The sequence below is a fragment of the Protopterus annectens genome, chromosome 2.part1 (assembly GCF_019279795.1).
Source record: "Protopterus annectens isolate FY-2018-M chromosome 2.part1, PAN1.0, whole genome shotgun sequence".
Lineage (NCBI taxonomy): Eukaryota > Metazoa > Chordata > Ceratodontiformes > Protopteridae > Protopterus > Protopterus annectens.
In genome coordinates, this window is record NC_056729.1 from 1,076,394,253 (window position 1) to 1,076,411,438 (window position 17,186).

Here is a 17,186-nt window from a genome sequence, read left to right on the forward strand (position 1 = left end):
TAGACCATATGTATTATTAATTAATAAATGCATAAAACAAAGTAAAATTATCTAATTTTCTTGTTCGTATCTTAAGGCTTCATTAATATCTCAGTCCATTGGGGCATATAACATTTTTTAGTTCAGGTTCTCACAGGAGCTGATCCATCCAGCATTCATTGAGTAGCGAAAACCTGCTTCTGGATAGGATGCCAATCTATTGTGGAAGGCGCATGCGCACACACACACACGCACACACACACACACACACACCAAAAGCACACCTAGTTTGAAAAATCGCCAGTTCACCTACAAATAAAACCCTTTTTCCTAAAACAATTATAAAGTATTGTAACCAACTGCGATTGCTTTTTCAGATGTTATTTGCAAAATTCGCCAGTTCACCTACAAATAAGAACTTTTTTCCTAAAACAATTAGAAAGTATTGTAACCAATTGTGATAGCTTTTTCCGATGGTATTTGCAAAGACATTTCAGTTCTAATAGCACTGGACCTTATTTTGGTGTTCTGTATTTAGTTTGGAATAATTAACTCTAAAAAGCAATCTTGTACAAATGTCCACCAACACTAAATATTCATTTGATTCCATACTGCCATATTTAATTTATTGAATTAAATTATCTAGCATTCCAGGTTAGTTAGTATTGTTTACAGTACATTGTCACAGCTTCCAGGCAGATTGTAATTAGTCACAGTATATTTTTCTTATGTTGTCCTTTATTTTTTTTCTGTTTTCCCATTCTGTGTGTCACTGAAGTATTAGAAGATCTACACGTAGACAATATATAAGAATTATAATTCTTTTGATAACACAATGCACTCATTTTTTTTGTTACAGCCTTACTGGGAAAAGAAAGTTTATTTAGATTACAGAGAATAACTACATCTCAGGGTTATTCCTCTTTCGGCTTTTCTTGGTTAGAGGTCGGCACAGAGGAACTCTGGTCCACTCATGACTGACAGTGGATTTGTACGGTACCTATTTGCCAGCCCAACACCTAACCTTCAACGAAGGCATGCCCATTCACACTTGCACTTACCTGCATGTCTTTAGCATTACTCAACCACGCGGAGGACATGCAGACTCCACACAGAAGGCACTCCAGACGAGAATCGAACGGGAGAACCTCTTGCTGTGAGGTGACAACGCTGACCACTGCACCACCACGGCCACCATCTCAGGGTTATTCCTAATCAGTTTAATTAGCATTCACAGAATGTAACAATATTTTCATTTATTTAGTGTTTCTTCTAGGAAGATACATTACCTTCTATAAATATAGAAATTGATAAAACATTATAGCTGTAGTTCTAAGAATATGGAAGACACATTACCTTCTGCAAATACAGAAACTGATAAAACATTATAGCTGTAGTTATTTCTTAGAACATTTTTCAGTGTAATGATACTGCTGTCAAGTGTTGCTTCATCAATAGGAGCAGTTACTACTTCAGCATCCACTCTGACACTCCCAGAACTAGAATAAAAATAGGCATATAATTAGAATTTATTTATTCATGTAAATAAACACATAAAACTACTACTCAGTCACTGTCATATATACATGCATACAAATAATACAAACTATATTCTAAAAATAATGATAATTTTATGTTGTCGTATAAAATTGATTTAAGCCTGTTGTATTTGTAAAATTAGATAAGAATGCATAGCAATAATCAAAGTAGTTTTTAAGAAATAGTTTTGTTTACATTGCTAGTGTGTTGGATTAAAATATGTTGTTAAGAATGCTTACAAAATGCTTCCATTTTTTTACCCAGCCATATTAACTTATGCATGTCAAATGACATGTGAACCTGAAAAGGATTCTCTCATATGAGGTGCAGTTTCATAGGCTTATAGCTTCACAGGTGAACACTAGGCTAATTACCACTAGGGCCTTTATAAGCCCAGCCATGCAACCCAAATGTGACCCACAAATTTGATTTATATAGGGGGTGATTTACTGACTGCCTCCATCCATCAGATACATGGGTGCCAGACCAGGGGTGAATTTCCAATTACTCATCCGGCCCATGTTGTCTTTAAATAGGGAGAGAGAGGAACTCTGCTTTACATAGATAGGGAACCTGTTCCAGAGAATGGAAATTCTATGAGAAACATATCTGTCTCTCCAACATGTCTAGTTTATGTACAAGTAAAATGTAGGCCCTTTAAAACAGCAGTTCTGATGCTGTTTGTTTTGAGGATGTGCAAAAGGTTCATCAAAACAGGGTTCATGGATGCCTTGTATGCCAGGCAAAGATCACCTCTTAGAAGTCTGTATGATATTGAATAAAGAGACCAGGCTTTGAGGTGGTCATAGTAGGGCATTATGTTATCTCCCTGTATTCTGTTTGTAAGGAACCTTTGTGAACTTTCCAGTTACTGCATGTATCTGGTCAGGTACATACAGAAGGGGACATTATACTCTATGATGGGTCTGATGATGGCCAAGTACAGTGGTATGATGACCCCACTGGACCTAGATGTCATGCCCTTGTTTATAAGTTAAGCAACACAGAAGGATTTTCTTACTATCTTGGGCACGTGTTGGTTGAAGGCTAAGTTGCTCTCTACATGAGTCCCCCAATCCCTAACTAGTGAATCAACTTTTAGGGATTTTTATTGATATTGTAGTTACCTTAGGTGGCCAACTTCAAAAAAGATATTGTAATGCATTTCTAGGAGCTGAGTTTTAAGCCATGGCTTTTACACCAAGTATGTCTCTGTTTCAGACCTTCCAGAAGGGTATTCTTGTCTTGGCAGCATTCAATGACTATTCCCAGTTTACAATCATCTGTGAACTTGGTTAACCAGAAGCCTTTCACATTGGCTTTGACATATGAGAAGTAGATGCTAAGGAGGAGCGGGTCTAGCACAGAGCCCTGTGGGACTCCACTGGTGACGAGCCTCTTTGTGGAGGTAATATCACTGATTCTAACCTTCTGGGTCATATCAGTGAGGCAGTTAGTTATCCAGCATATTATAAAGGGTTTATACCTAGTTCCATAAGTTTGTTGACAATGCCTGAGTGTGGCACTGTATCAAATGCTTTAGCCAGATCTAGGTAGGCAGTATGCACCATTTTAACCTCATCCATTTTCTTAGTGCCCTTTCAAATGAAGTCCACCAGATTCAGTAAGTATGACCTTCTTTTGACAGAGACAAACTGGGATGGATCCAGTGTCTAGAGATCTTTTATGTGTCCTAGTTAATAATTTCCATGATAATTCTTTTTCATGACTTTGTAAAGAAGACTAGGCAGGCCAATGGGTCTGTTATTTCCAGATCTGTTGAAAGGCCTCCTTTATGAATGGAGATAACTGTTGCAGTCCATTTATGTGGCACAAAGCCTATTTTAAGTCTATAGTTAAAGAATGACTCTAGGGGTCCAGATAAGTCATATTTTAGACTGTTCAGGAGGCATCCTGGGATGTTATTGGGGTCCATTGTGGCTAGGTTCTTAGCTTTAGTAAGCACAGCCAGTGCCCTAGTTATTTATTTTATTTATTTACTGATAATTGAATATCAGGAAAGTCCAACTTGGTAGGAGCTCATTTTAAGCACAGATCAGGAGAGGAAAGCTCCAAAATATTGCAAAACATTTTAAGAATAACAATTTTACAGTCTTAAATATAATACAAAAAACAAATATATCTTAGATAATTATAGTCAGAGGGTTTATGTTGGACAGCATTTTTTGTGGATGGTTGAGGGTGGGGGAGTACAAAGCTAGAAATGAATTTGTCTGCTAACAAGTTTGCTATATTGCCAGGCACAGTGAATATAACATTCTTAACCACCAGTTCATCACATTGCTGTGTGCTGTCCTTGAGGTATCTGACATAGATAAATAATGCTTTATGGTTATCTTTCACCTGGGATGCTATCTGCATCTCAGTGTTGGCTTTGCTTTACCTAATTAGCACTCTTAGTTGCCTATTTAATTTAATGAGAGAGTTTTTATCTTTATGGGAATTACCCTTCCTCATTTTTGCCCTAATTGTTTTACTTTCATTGTATATCCTGTTTAATTCAGGATACCACAAGGTGTTTTGCTTCTATGACTAGTCATGGGCTTACTTCTGGTAGGTACTGCAGCCTATATGCAGCCACTGGCATGGCTGTAAAGACTTTCTGAGAGCAATTTACTATAGGCCGCCATGTTCTCAGGATGTGGAGATACACTGAATTTTCACAAACCTTCAGTTAATAAAAGGTAATTTCACATGGAATAGTTACTAACTGTTATTGATTTTAATGGCATTACAGAGTTGATTTTGATTTTGAAGGAGACAGTTATATAGTTGGACCTTACCAGGGAGGACAAGACATGGGGGTGCAATGTTCTCCCATATTTATGAACATGAGGTCCAATTTGCTTGAGCCTCTAGAGGGCATATTCACTATTTGGTCAAGGATCTTTGTATTTACGAAGTCCAGAAATCTCTGTGCCTGTAGATTTGAGACTGTGTAGTATTTCGCAGTGTATAGAGGAGAAATTAAAGTCTCCCATGAGTAGGCTGTTAGGTTGGATGGTAAGTGTTACCAGTAGCTCCATCTATGCATTGTGCGCTTCTTGGAAATGGAAGGTGACCTATAGCTGGCTAGGATATGGTATGGAATTTTGTCTATGGCCGTCACATGGAGGAACTCCAACATGTTATCCTGTTTGACTGCCCTAGATGTATGCTTTCAGATACTGATTAAGTATTTTGTTTATTTATGTATGTATGTCTACATGTATATATGCTGTTAGGTTGGATGGTAAGTGTTACCAGTAGCTCCATCTATGCATTGTGAGCTTCTTGGAAATGGAAGGTGACCTATAGCTGGCTAGGATATGGTATGGAATTTTGTCTATGGCCGTCACATGGAGGAACTCCAACATGTTATCCTGTTTGACTGCTCTAGATGTATGCTTTCAGATACTGATTAAGTATTTTGTTTATTTATGTATGTATGTCTACATGTATATATGCATTTATATATGCAGTAGGTAGATGTGCCAACACAGCAGTGTTGACACCGTGCCACTGTGCTACCAACAGTGCAATCATTGTGAAAGTGTATTATAGCTATAATTGATGATGTGGGTGTGGTATACTGAAGATTTACCCATGGTTGGTGTGGTTTAATCATGAAGGTGAAGCCTAGAAAAATAGAAGTTATCAGATATACTTTTTTCTTGTATGGTCGTTAATATGATTTCCAAAATATGCATATCTCTTATTTCTTGAATAATTTTTTGTCATTGCCTTTTTAATATGTTCAGTTTTCCAAATACTATTCCAAGTATATCAATATATTTTTTTTATTAAACTGTATATCTCTCATAATCCCCTTGAATCTAAAACCTTTACTTTTTTGTTTAGTTATATATAAGCCAATTGTCTTTAACTCTTTCATTAACTTTTTGATTGTCTCATCCATCATTTCTTTATTTTTAGAGATTAATAGTATGTCATCTGCATATGTAAATATTATTGGTAATGGATTTCTTCTGTTATCTTATATATTATTATATTTAATGTTCTATTTATTTTATTGACAATTACATTCATAACTAAAGCAAATATAATATTTTTCACTGGGCATCCTTATTTTATTCCACATCCTATTTTGATTTCTTCATTTAACCATCCATTTAGAATTATTCTTATGTTATTTCTTTCATATGCAGGCTTATTTACTTTAACTGTTCTATTACCTATGTTATAAGCCCCTAATATGTCCCATAGAGCTTTTCATCATTGTATTTCATCAAACACCTTGCTTAGATCTCCTAGCAGAATTTTAGCTTGTACTTTTTTATTTACTATATTGTCTATCACTTATTTTACTGCCCATAATAATTCTTGCCTTACTTTCCTTTTCTACCAAAGATTGTTTGTTTAAGCAACTTATCTACTTTATTTGTTAATATTTTAGTTATTATACTTATAAATATCTTATAATCTTTATTCTTCAATATTATTTTTCCCGAGTTTTTTAAAAAGATCTTTGCCTCCTTTTTCCATATGAAATTCATAATTCCCATGCATACCTGTTTATCTATTATACATTTTCTTAATGATTCATTTAGTACCTCCACAAACAGGATGTTTCCCAGTCGTCCATATCATTGTACATAAGTTCCATACCATTCAGGCCTGTGACTGTATCTTTATTGATGTTTCTTAATGTTTTATTTACTTCTTTTACACTTATATTTTTCCAGATTCTAATTATCTTCTTCACGTAGTTTTTAATTATCCATTTCTGTTTTACATTTGCCTCCTTTTTAACAAAATTCTATTCTATATGGTTTTTAATCACCTCACATAGTCCATCGTGTTATTTTTTCGCCATCATTGTGCTTTCAATCTGTCATTATTCTTGTTCTCTTTTACTAATGTATTCAGTTAGGCTGCTACATCTTTTCTTAATTGTAAACAGTATCTTTGTTTATACAACAGGTTTTTAATATTTTCTTGGTTTATATCATATTCTCAAAAATGATTTTTGTATCTCTTATTATTTCCTTGAACAGTTCTTGACACAATTGTTTATATCTTAATTTCTCTATTCTTCTCTTTTCATTTTGACATTCCAAAAAGCATTTTTTGTATTTTTCCTTAAAGCTTATCCACCAACTTTTTCAGTTTTTTATAAAATATTCTCATATTCATATGATCTTTCCATAATTTGTTTATTTCATTTATATCATCTTTATTTAAGCCTTTTTCATTAAGGCTTTTAACACCTTTGCCTATTTTATGTATCTTTGTTTGACATATACCTTGTGATGCCCCTGGCACTGGCCCAGTAAACAAGGAGCCTCAATCTTCACCACTAACACCAGTAAGGGATGTGCACATTGGGAGGATGACAAGTTCACACACAGTAAATTACAATTTCCCTTAAGAGCACACAGAGATAACAGTCAGTCTGGGGCTGGTTTCTTCCTCTCCCTCTCTCTCTCTCTCCAGTTCCCCAATAAGACTCCCCACTGGCACAGCTATAGGTTAAGATCTCAGCCGAGTGGTCAAGCCAAAACCTTGAGCACCCTCTCTGTCCAACCAGTGCTTTGTGTCCCTTCCCAAGTAGCTGACACACAAATACTTTGAGATTTGATTTATATACAAACACACAGACATGCCTGGGGAAGGCTGGCATAGGTTCACTAGCTATGCCCCCTTCTGCCCAGACTATAAGATAGTAATCACTGCCAACAACCCACCCTTACTTATCAGCTACTATAAGGCCCTTACAAAAGGGTGACCATTTCTACTGTGTAATGTTACTGTTATCCAAATGGTAAGTGTGACCAACAGCAAGGCTATTTAAGAGTGGCCTGTACAGTGTCACCAAATACATATGCAATACTCTAACAGCTTAAATATCTCTAAACAGACCAGCCACAATTAAAAGGTTTAAATATATTTAATAATAAATAATAAAAGCACATGGCACTACTCTATAACTCAATACAGTGACAGCAGAGTTCGGAATCACAGGAAATATTTTAAAACAACATTGCAGGACAGTCTCCCATAAATACAGAAACATCTAAAGTAATCTTACTATTTTCCTATCTATCTCTAAGAGAAATCATTACAATCTAGTACTTACTATTAGCAAGGCAAGTGCAGGTGTGAGGATGTCAGATCCAAAGACAAATTCAAAATTCACAGACTCAGTCTCTGAGATAGTTCTTAAATTACTATCAAACATTACTGCTGGGTTATCTCAGATTACATCATTCTTTGTCATCTCGGCCTTCATTTCTCAGGCTAACAGAAACTTATAAATGTAGCATTTCTCTGTGAAAAATACCTATTTCTCAGATGTGCAGCTGCTAGAAGCCACAGTGCAATAAAAAAAAACTTTACATTTGAAACCTAATAATTATCTCTGTTTCCAGACAATAGAAACAGCTCTTAGCTTTAGACATTCTGTCTTCTTGCTGAAACTGAGAGATAACACAATTGTAAACAATTTCAGCTTATTTTCTTGAGGTTTTGCAAGTTAACTCTGTATGTTCCAGCCTCTACTATCAAAACATACATTTGCATAGGCATATAGTTTGTGTACATTTCTGCACTTTTCCAGCAGGTTACACTGTGGTTACATTCTTGAAGCTCAGTACAGAACATACAGTTCAACACACATTTCTGCACCAGTAGTTTAATATACATACAACATACAGTTTTCTTACATTTGTAAGACAAGAATAAAAATCACATTACTATTCCCAAATGAATAGAATTATTTATAGAATTCTAGCAGCAGCTATGAATGGCCAGTATTGCCACTTTAAATCACTTTTTTTTGCATTATGCCCTGTTTTACCACATAAATAACATATTTTTATTACATTTATGGATTAAATAATCATTTTTTTCACAAAAAACAGGTCTTTGGTTGACCTCTGTATTTCATAAAACCCCTATTACCATGAACATTAATTGTACTAGGTATGTGAACACATTATCATTTTCCACTTTCAGTATTACTCCACATTCCTATCCCCAGTCTACAGTCCTCTTTCATCATATATTTTTGTAGTGTCCATTACTTCTTTACTTATTGTTAACAAATGTTCTTTCAGTTATTTTGCTTCAAATTCAGTTCTAAACTGGATCATTATTCTTTTATTGTTTGTCTGTAAAAAGCTTACACCACATATTCTGACCATGGATAAATGTTTTTCTTTTGTTCATATGCACCCCAAAATAAATTCCATGGCCTGCCCAGTCTCAAATATTAAGTCACAAAAATTATCTTTGTTAATTAAAATAAATGCTCTTACATCTTTTGCTTTAACATCCAGAGGTGCTATGACAGAGTCCCAAACCTCATACCTGTCCAAGCTTTCTTTTTTTTTTTTTACTGCTCACACATACTGTATACTTCTTTTTTTTTCCTTTTATTTATTCTTTCTTCTTTGTTCCTTCTACAACAGTTTGTGCATAAGTTTTTGTCTCTGGAACTTTTTCTGTCACAGTTTCTTTTTCTTTTTTTTCTTCTATTTTTTTTCCCATTATGTCGCTTCATGAAATTGTTGCTCCACTTTCTGGCTCACTTTGATTTACCAAATGATCATCCCACATCACCCCCCCCCCAATTGGAGGGTTGTAATTATGCATTTTTCAGAGGTAATTGTCCCTCCTTCAAACAATCTCCTCTGAAAGTTTTCCTCTAAATATATCTGTGTTACAGCTACAATCTCCTTTTCCTCCAATGTCACTGTTTTTTTCTGCACCCTCATCATCAGAAAAAAACTTCTGGTAGCGATTCTACCATTTCAACTATATTTTCAGGAACTCTCATAACAGTTTCAGCAAAAGCTGAATCAACCATGTTATCTCCCTGTTCCTCCTGGCTGCCTCCATGCCTGAACAGGGAACAAGAATTCAGGATGTGTAGCACACAAAGCCTTCCCCTAACTACCAAGAAAAGGGAAGTTCCCAGGTGACCTGGAAAATTTCCCTTAGTCAGCATGAATACCACTTCCTGTCTCACTTTCAAAGAGTCTTTTGGCCTAGTGAGACTAACCTAGTTAATAAAAAGTATAAATAAATAATGTTTGCCACTGTTTCTCAGTTATTTTATTATATCTTTGTAATCCAACTGTGTTAATTAATCAGAATCATTAATTAGGTATAACTGTATCTCAGTAGATCTACTGCTGTAAAGCGCTCTTGAAAGCTTTTTTCCCCCCAGAATCCACTTCCAACCCCCTTTAAACAAGTGATGCTAGACACAAGGGAATCATTTAACTTCCATGTAAATAGAACAGCAGTAGTGTCAGTCACAGGCATCTTGTACAGCTTCTCAAAACTATTTTCCTTTTTTTTGTGTAAATTCCTACAACTTGTGTTCTCAGAGCAGCTGTTAACTCTTTAATACTAGTTACAAAAGATCAATAAAATAAACTAGCTGAACTGCATGTTTTAAGTTTTCCAATTTTCACAGTGCTGGCCAACCATCTCCTATATTCTTCCTGCATGTTTTACGTTTTCCAATTTTTACAGTGCTGGCTGACCCTCTCCTATATTCTTCCTGAGGTGTCAAATCTATCACTGTAATCCAGGAGCAGATAAATAACCACTTTTGTCTTCTACGTCAAAGATCTTTTACTGACATTTAAACAAGTTTGCTATTTACTGCCATAAGAAGATATGTCTTTTTAATCCTGAAAGGTATCAAAATGTGCTTTATTTAAAAAAAAATATTTTCCATAAAATGCAGCACAAAAATAAGTCTGACTTTCTATTCTTGAATTTGAGTCAATTATATTGTTTTTCTATTGAAGTAAGGATGTCTTTGTGCATAACATTTTCTCACCGCTGTTGTATTTGTAGTTACACCATTAATCCGTTACATTGTGGCATACCTTTACTTCCTCCAAGCCATAATCCTTGATCATAACAAAGTAGCATTTTTGTGTTGTGATCATTGCTAGGATTTATAAGATTGCCATTTACTTTTTAATAAGGAAACTGTCTTTCATTTTTAACAGTGGGTTAAGGGGTGAGTTGTTACCATTTATTAAGTATTCTATACTTTATTATCATGGTGTTTTGGTGTTTTTTTTTTAACATATCCTATGTGCCCCACCTGCTAGCTACTGTGCACATGTTGTGCTCCAGCACAAAAAAATTTACCTGGAGCTTTCATTGAGTTCAGTTACTTTATCCTTTAAGTAGGCATTTTTATCATAATGCCTTTGCATTTATGTAGTGGAAATATCCCTTGCTCATATATTTATATATAGGGATAGAGGTTTCTACACAGGTAACCACAATGCAAGTGCAAAACCTGGGACTATGAACACCTCTAATATCAGTTAAGGAAAACCTGGCTGTCCTTTTAGGATTCATATGGTTCAATGTAGTGAAATAAGTTTTTAGCTGGCAAATACATTTTACCTGTTCATATCCACAGACAATAGTGGCAATAAATACAAATATGGCATGCAAAATAACAGGCAAGTAAAATATATGGTACATTTAAAGGTTTATACTTACTAGAATCCATTAACACCGACAGCTTCAAAACCTGGTTGGGAACTGTAGGTCTGGCTGAGCTAGAAGCATAAAATGGTAATAATGTAAGTTGTAATACTTTTTATTTATGCTGCAATAATTGCTACTCCATATTAATGAATGAATGGATTAATTAATTAATTAATGAAATACAAAGTGCTATATCACTCATTCAGCTTTTGCAAACCATTATATATTTAGGGAATACATTCTGACTAAAGTGGAAACCATTCGATAAAAGAAAAATAGACATACAGTAATTCACTCATTTGCTGAATGTGCTGTCTCACAATAGATAATAAACTATCAGTCAATAAACTTGGAGAAAATCACTGTACTAAATTACTTAGAATGGTGGGCTCAGTGAATGTACAAAACCATCATTTATCATACTTTGATATCCCAGCATTATAGAATGATTAATAAAATATCCTGCTTTTCTATTATCCCTAACTATGATGTGTCTAAAAGAGAATATAAAATGGAGATGTTCTAATTATGCACACTATAATTACTTCTCTCTAACCATGTCCTATAGCATACCTAGAATTGTCATCAGATGCTGTTTCATTTTATAAAAAAAACATAGGGGGTATTACTTCTCTCTTTGTCAGGTTCAAGTGTAGGCTTATTGAAATGTATAGCTGCAGTTTGATAGTTTTGCATATATCACCAAAATGTACAGTTATACTTCTCTGTAATGTTGGACAGTAAATAGGCTAATCCACAGAAAAAGCAACAGAATACTGTTATGTCCTGTGTCAAGGGATATGTTACAAGCTGATATAATACTTTTAATATAATGCTACCGCTGCCCCACTGCACTATCCTACACAACAACATACTTGATAGATGATCAGAGAGAGAGAAAATTAGCTTAGCAAATATTATAAAATTGCTGATGAAAATAGATGAGAAACAGCAGAGGAATCTGATAAGGTAAATATATTAAGAGAAAGGATGCATCATCATCAGGTATATATGTAAACAGCAAGGAAGGGAAAAAAAAACAAATGACTTGAGAAAAAAAGTTAACAGAAGTATAAAAATAGAATAGAAAGAAAAAAAAACAGAACAGCAAGGGAAAGAGAGAGAGAGAGAGAGAGAGAGAGAGAGAATTATGCAGGTTTGGGAGGATGAGAAATTGTGGAATAAAAGAATAGAAGTGGAGAATTTATATTTCATTATGAATCTGAAAGCAACAAAGGTATCAGCAGTGAGATTGAGACAACAGGAGGTAGAAAGTGTTTACAAAATATGATATTTTAGAGTGATTTAGGGAATATTACTAAAACCTATGCAAAGCAGAAGACAGTGAGGAAGAGATGAGTAAGAAGAAAAGAGCGGGAATGGCTGAACATGAGGAGACTAGAGGAACAAGAAGTAACGGCACTGAGTAAATCAATAAAAACTGAAGAAATATTACATGCATTGGAAAAGATAGCAAAAGGGACATCGCCAGCTAGTGATGGTTTACCAAGAGAGTTCTTCAAAATTCAGAAGAATGAGATAGTAGGAAGTTGGGTAGGAGTGTTGAAGAGGTGAGAAATATCCTGATCTCATGGAACGAGTCCATTATAATGGTAATACATAAAGAAGGGAAGGATCCACAGACACTGGTCACTTACCAACCAATCTCAGTATTAAATTATACTGATTAATGATTTATGTTAATACAATCAGAAAGACTAGAAGAACTTCTACAAAGAGTGATTCATGAAGGACAAACTGTGTTTGTAGGAGTAAGAAGAAGGAGCTGTAAACTAAGAACTCTCCTAGTAATGCAAGATGCACAAATAAATGGACAGGAACTGACCTTAATATCTCTGGAAGTGTAGAAGATCTTTGGAAGGGTGAGATGGGGGGATATCTTTTTGAGGAAGCAAATTTTATTGTATTTATTTATTTATTTATTTTATTTTACATTTGTTCACAGGGAAAGTCCAGCTGGACACAAGGTCCATTTTCAGTGGAGGCCTGGTGAGAAAAGCTCCAAAAATAAAATACATATATGAAATATAAGCACACAATAAAGTGGAAATTACAAACTTGTCAAATTAAATTTCAGAAAACGCATAAAATCAGAATTTAAAAGATATACATATTTTTTTAGGCTTAGACTTTGCAATGTTGGGAGTACATATATACTATTTAAGGACGAAAATATGCAAGGTGGTTAAGAATGTTCAGTGTATGGATCTGTTTTTGGGAAAGTGTAGTGGTTGGTATTGTATAAAAGATAAGTCTTGTTTCAATACAATATATACCAAGAGTAGTGACATTCTCTGAGGTATGATTGGTTTCAGCAAATTAGCAAATGAAAGTGGATTCCTTATTAAATATATAGAGATGATCACGGGGTATGTGGAGGTGCCAAAGGAAAAGTAAAAATAACAGCAAGGTCATCAAAGGAATTTGAGATAAAAAGAGGAACTAGGCAGGATGCTTCCTCTCCCCACTACTATTTGCCTGATATATAGAACCATTGAGAAACAATAAGGAGACCCAACATAAGAGGCTATCATTGCTGGTGAGGGATATTTTAAAATATATTACTCTTTAAGCAGAGAATGCATTATTCACAGAAAGTTTAGAGGACTTGGGAAATATTTTAAGATGGATTGAGAAGAAATCAAGATGTAAGATAAACCAAGGTAAAGCAAAGTAATTGTTGATAAATAAATGAAGAGAGGACAAGGGGGAGAACACATTAGGAAGAATCTCAGGGAAGGAGATAACATATATATTTGTAAGACTAAGAGAAATAGTCGAAGAATCTAGAAGGTGCACATATGAAGTGATCTATGAGAAAATAAAGAAACAATTAAGGAGGTAGAGGACAACAAAAATAAACACGGATCAGAGGATACAGGTGCCACCGATGTGCATAATGCCACAATTCACGTATGCAGGCCCAGCCTTTTAAGAAATTCTGGGGAAAGACCTTTTAAAACAAAAGCAGCTGATAAGTAGAGAGTGTATATAAAAAGGAGAAAAAAATAAAAGTAGCATGAGAAAGAATTACAACATCAACAGAAAAAGAAGGATTACGATGGTCAGACTTGAAAGAAAGTTTACAAGTATATCTTATACAAACATATTAAGACTGGTATATACTGACTACAGAGCCAGCTGGAAAAGAACAATAAATACAAAGAGGGACAGGATTAAGTGAGGAGAATGGACATAATACAGGTGATACTGTAAATATAATCAGAGAACTTAAAATGACAATGGACAAGGCAAATGAGAGTGAATTCCAAAATATGTCAGGAGGGAGGAGAGGACAGATGGTGAACAGGACAATCCTCATAGGTAGAATTAAGGAGAAAGTACAAAAATAAATGTTAAAATGGAAATGGGGGAAAGAAATCAAAATCAAGCCATATAATGCAACCAGCTACAATAGGTGTTAGTCTGAAGAGACGGAATGAAGAAGGGTTTCAATTAGAAAGGAAAATAGCATGGCATTATCAAGGGATCAGTAATGTATGGAGGAAAATTGAGAGAGAATAGGATGAGATAGCAGAGATGCCAAAACTAATGCAACAAATATAGATGAGAAGGATAAATGGGGAAGATGATGGAAGCATTGTTAAAAATATGGAGAAGATGGATACAAACAAAAGGCAAGAGGTAGGATCCTGCTTAAAAGGAATGTGGAAGACAGAATTGAGGATTCCAATCTTGGAGGATGAATAGGAAAAAACTGTTCAGCTACCAAGATGTATAACAAAATTATGCAAATTTAGGATCTTTGCAAAGTGCCTGCATAAATGTTTTTATAATCCAATGAAACATGGTAGGATGTCCCATTTGGAAGCAATATTTGCTGGAGGTGTAAAGAAAGAACAGTCACATTTTCTGGCAATGCAAGTTATGATTAGAGACCATAACTGAAATGGTACAGAAAAAGAAAGAAAAACGGGGGCTATAAATATGTAAATATTTAATACATATTTGAATAATGAAAAGATAGGCTCCATATAAAGAGAAATAAGTGGGATGAGATGGCTAAAAGGAGAGGTGAATTATATGGGAAAGCAGCAAAAGGAATGGTGAAGTGACAATGTAAGTAGATAGCTAAAAGCGTACAAATGGAGTGTTATTTTTAAAATAGGCAGTTGATTGAGTAAGCAAGGAAATATGACAAGTACGTGCCAGTAAGCCAACCTGCATATGCAGTAACAAAATCCAATCCTCTGACAGTTTTAAATGACACATAACCCTTGGACCTGATCCTTATGTGTGACTAGCAGAATTTGAGAGACAGATTTGTGTCCCAGTTGCTGTCTCATCTATGGAACAGATGTTCCTTCTTCATAAGACAAAGCCCATCCCTCAGTCTCTTCAAAAAGAATTTGGATAAATGGATAGGCAACTGTAAATCTATTCCTGGGATACTATCCATGTCCTTATGGGCAGAGGCAATCTGTAAAATGACTTAGGGCTTCAACACCTAAAGACCTACAACCTTGATAATACCCCATCCCATATCTGAGGAATTAAGATATGCTATTGTCATATCCGGGGTATTATTGGCTAGGTTTGTGAAGGAGCATTTGCCAATAGCATAGTAATCACTTATGAACCTATGAATCAGGTTGTCAAACCAGACATATAACATCCACCCCACATAGCACACAACACACACATGGACTAACAAATGTGGAGGCACTTAAAAGCAATCTTCCTAAATGACAACTGTCACCTAGACCATCAATTGTCAAAGCTATAATTCAGCAAGCCCAAAGGCACTCAGAAAGCATAACATCTAATACCATTCATAATGTCACTCATGGTGGAGCCCCAAACACTAAATCCCTAAGGCAAGCAAACACAGTGATGTGTACTGATGTGCCCTTGTATACGAGGGTTTAACCTCCGGTGTCATTGTGTAAGTACACCTCTCACATACTTTGTCTGCTTCTTTAAGGATTAAGTAGCTATCATTAAACATGAGGCAATTACTACATTGTCTCAAGATGCCCATATCCACCAAGCTGGCTACAGAAAAATGAAGAAAGTGAATAGCCTTTTGTGTATATCCTTATCTGACTTTCTCGCATCTATGTTTTAAACTGATTGTAATGGGTGATCCCATGTGATATACACTTCATCATTCTCTATAATGCTTTGTAACTCATTTTCCAATGCTTCTGAGCTACTTCTGTATTAAAGTGTTTGCAAAATCCCAAATGCAACAGTCTTGCCACTTATTGTGCATTTCAGTATACAGGCTCTCTGCCATGAGTGAATCATACCCAACAATAAGATGTGCAAGTGTTTACAAATTTTTTATAGAACCTGCATTTGTGGGTTTTTACCACCTTTTCAATGGATTTTGTAAGCCAGTGTATACATAATTCACTGTCCTGGGTTGCCATTATTAGCCTTTCATCTTTTAGTTTCAATTCACCTCTCCTTAACCATTCCTGCCTCAGATTTTGGTCAGCATGAGGTTGTTTCAGGAGATCTCTGTACTTGCTACAATATTTATGCATTTTCCACGTTTTTCATTCTCATTTGGACTGTTTCTTTATATACATTCTTTTGGGGTTTTTTTGGCACATTCAGTCGCTGCCTGATTTTTGTCTACTAATGGTTTGATTTCTATTCCTGCTTCACACTGAAATGTTTCTGCTAAACTAAGCAAGGTTATCATCTTAGAATTGTTTTAAAATCTGTACTATATTTGAATCTGGAGTGGTCAGCAGATATGTATGCAGATCCATGCCTGCAGATCAATAAGAGTACTCAGTTTCAAGGAGGCCCATACCACCTTCAGAGTGAGGAAAATATACTCTTTTTATACATTGACTTTTATATATCATTTGATAAGCGTGACGCATTTTTTGTTTTCCTGAATTCAGTGATGAATACTAATGCAGCAATAACATAATCCAGTATTAAGACTGACACATAACACTCCTTACATACTGAACTCTTGCATTAAGCAAGGACTGCAGCACAGGGCCACATGAACATCTGTCTGTGAGGCTTATATGACTGAGCCAGGGGTACACTAAAATAAATGCAAAGCAAAAAAAATGGGTGCTGTGAGATGTCACCAAAGCCAGTGGCAACTAGCATTAGCCTGTTATTGATCACTACTGAACCTGGTTCTCTTTGACACTTCTTGATGAACT

The 17,186-nt window shown here is 35.2% G+C and overlaps 1 protein-coding gene across 2 annotated transcripts in view; it reads right to left on the reverse strand.

Annotated features, from left to right (window-relative positions):
- Positions 1-17,186, reverse strand: part of LOC122794328 — a 1,793,522-nt gene that overhangs the window by 608,945 nt on the left and 1,167,391 nt on the right. For both annotated transcript variants that reach the window (XM_044062632.1, XM_044062631.1), the window contains 2 exons: positions 11,020-11,078; positions 1,336-1,478 (listed from right to left, as the gene is read on the reverse strand). In XM_044062632.1, the coding sequence (XP_043918567.1) occupies positions 1,336-1,478; positions 11,020-11,078 (202 nt within the window). The remainder of the gene's footprint in view (positions 1-1,335; positions 1,479-11,019; positions 11,079-17,186) is intronic.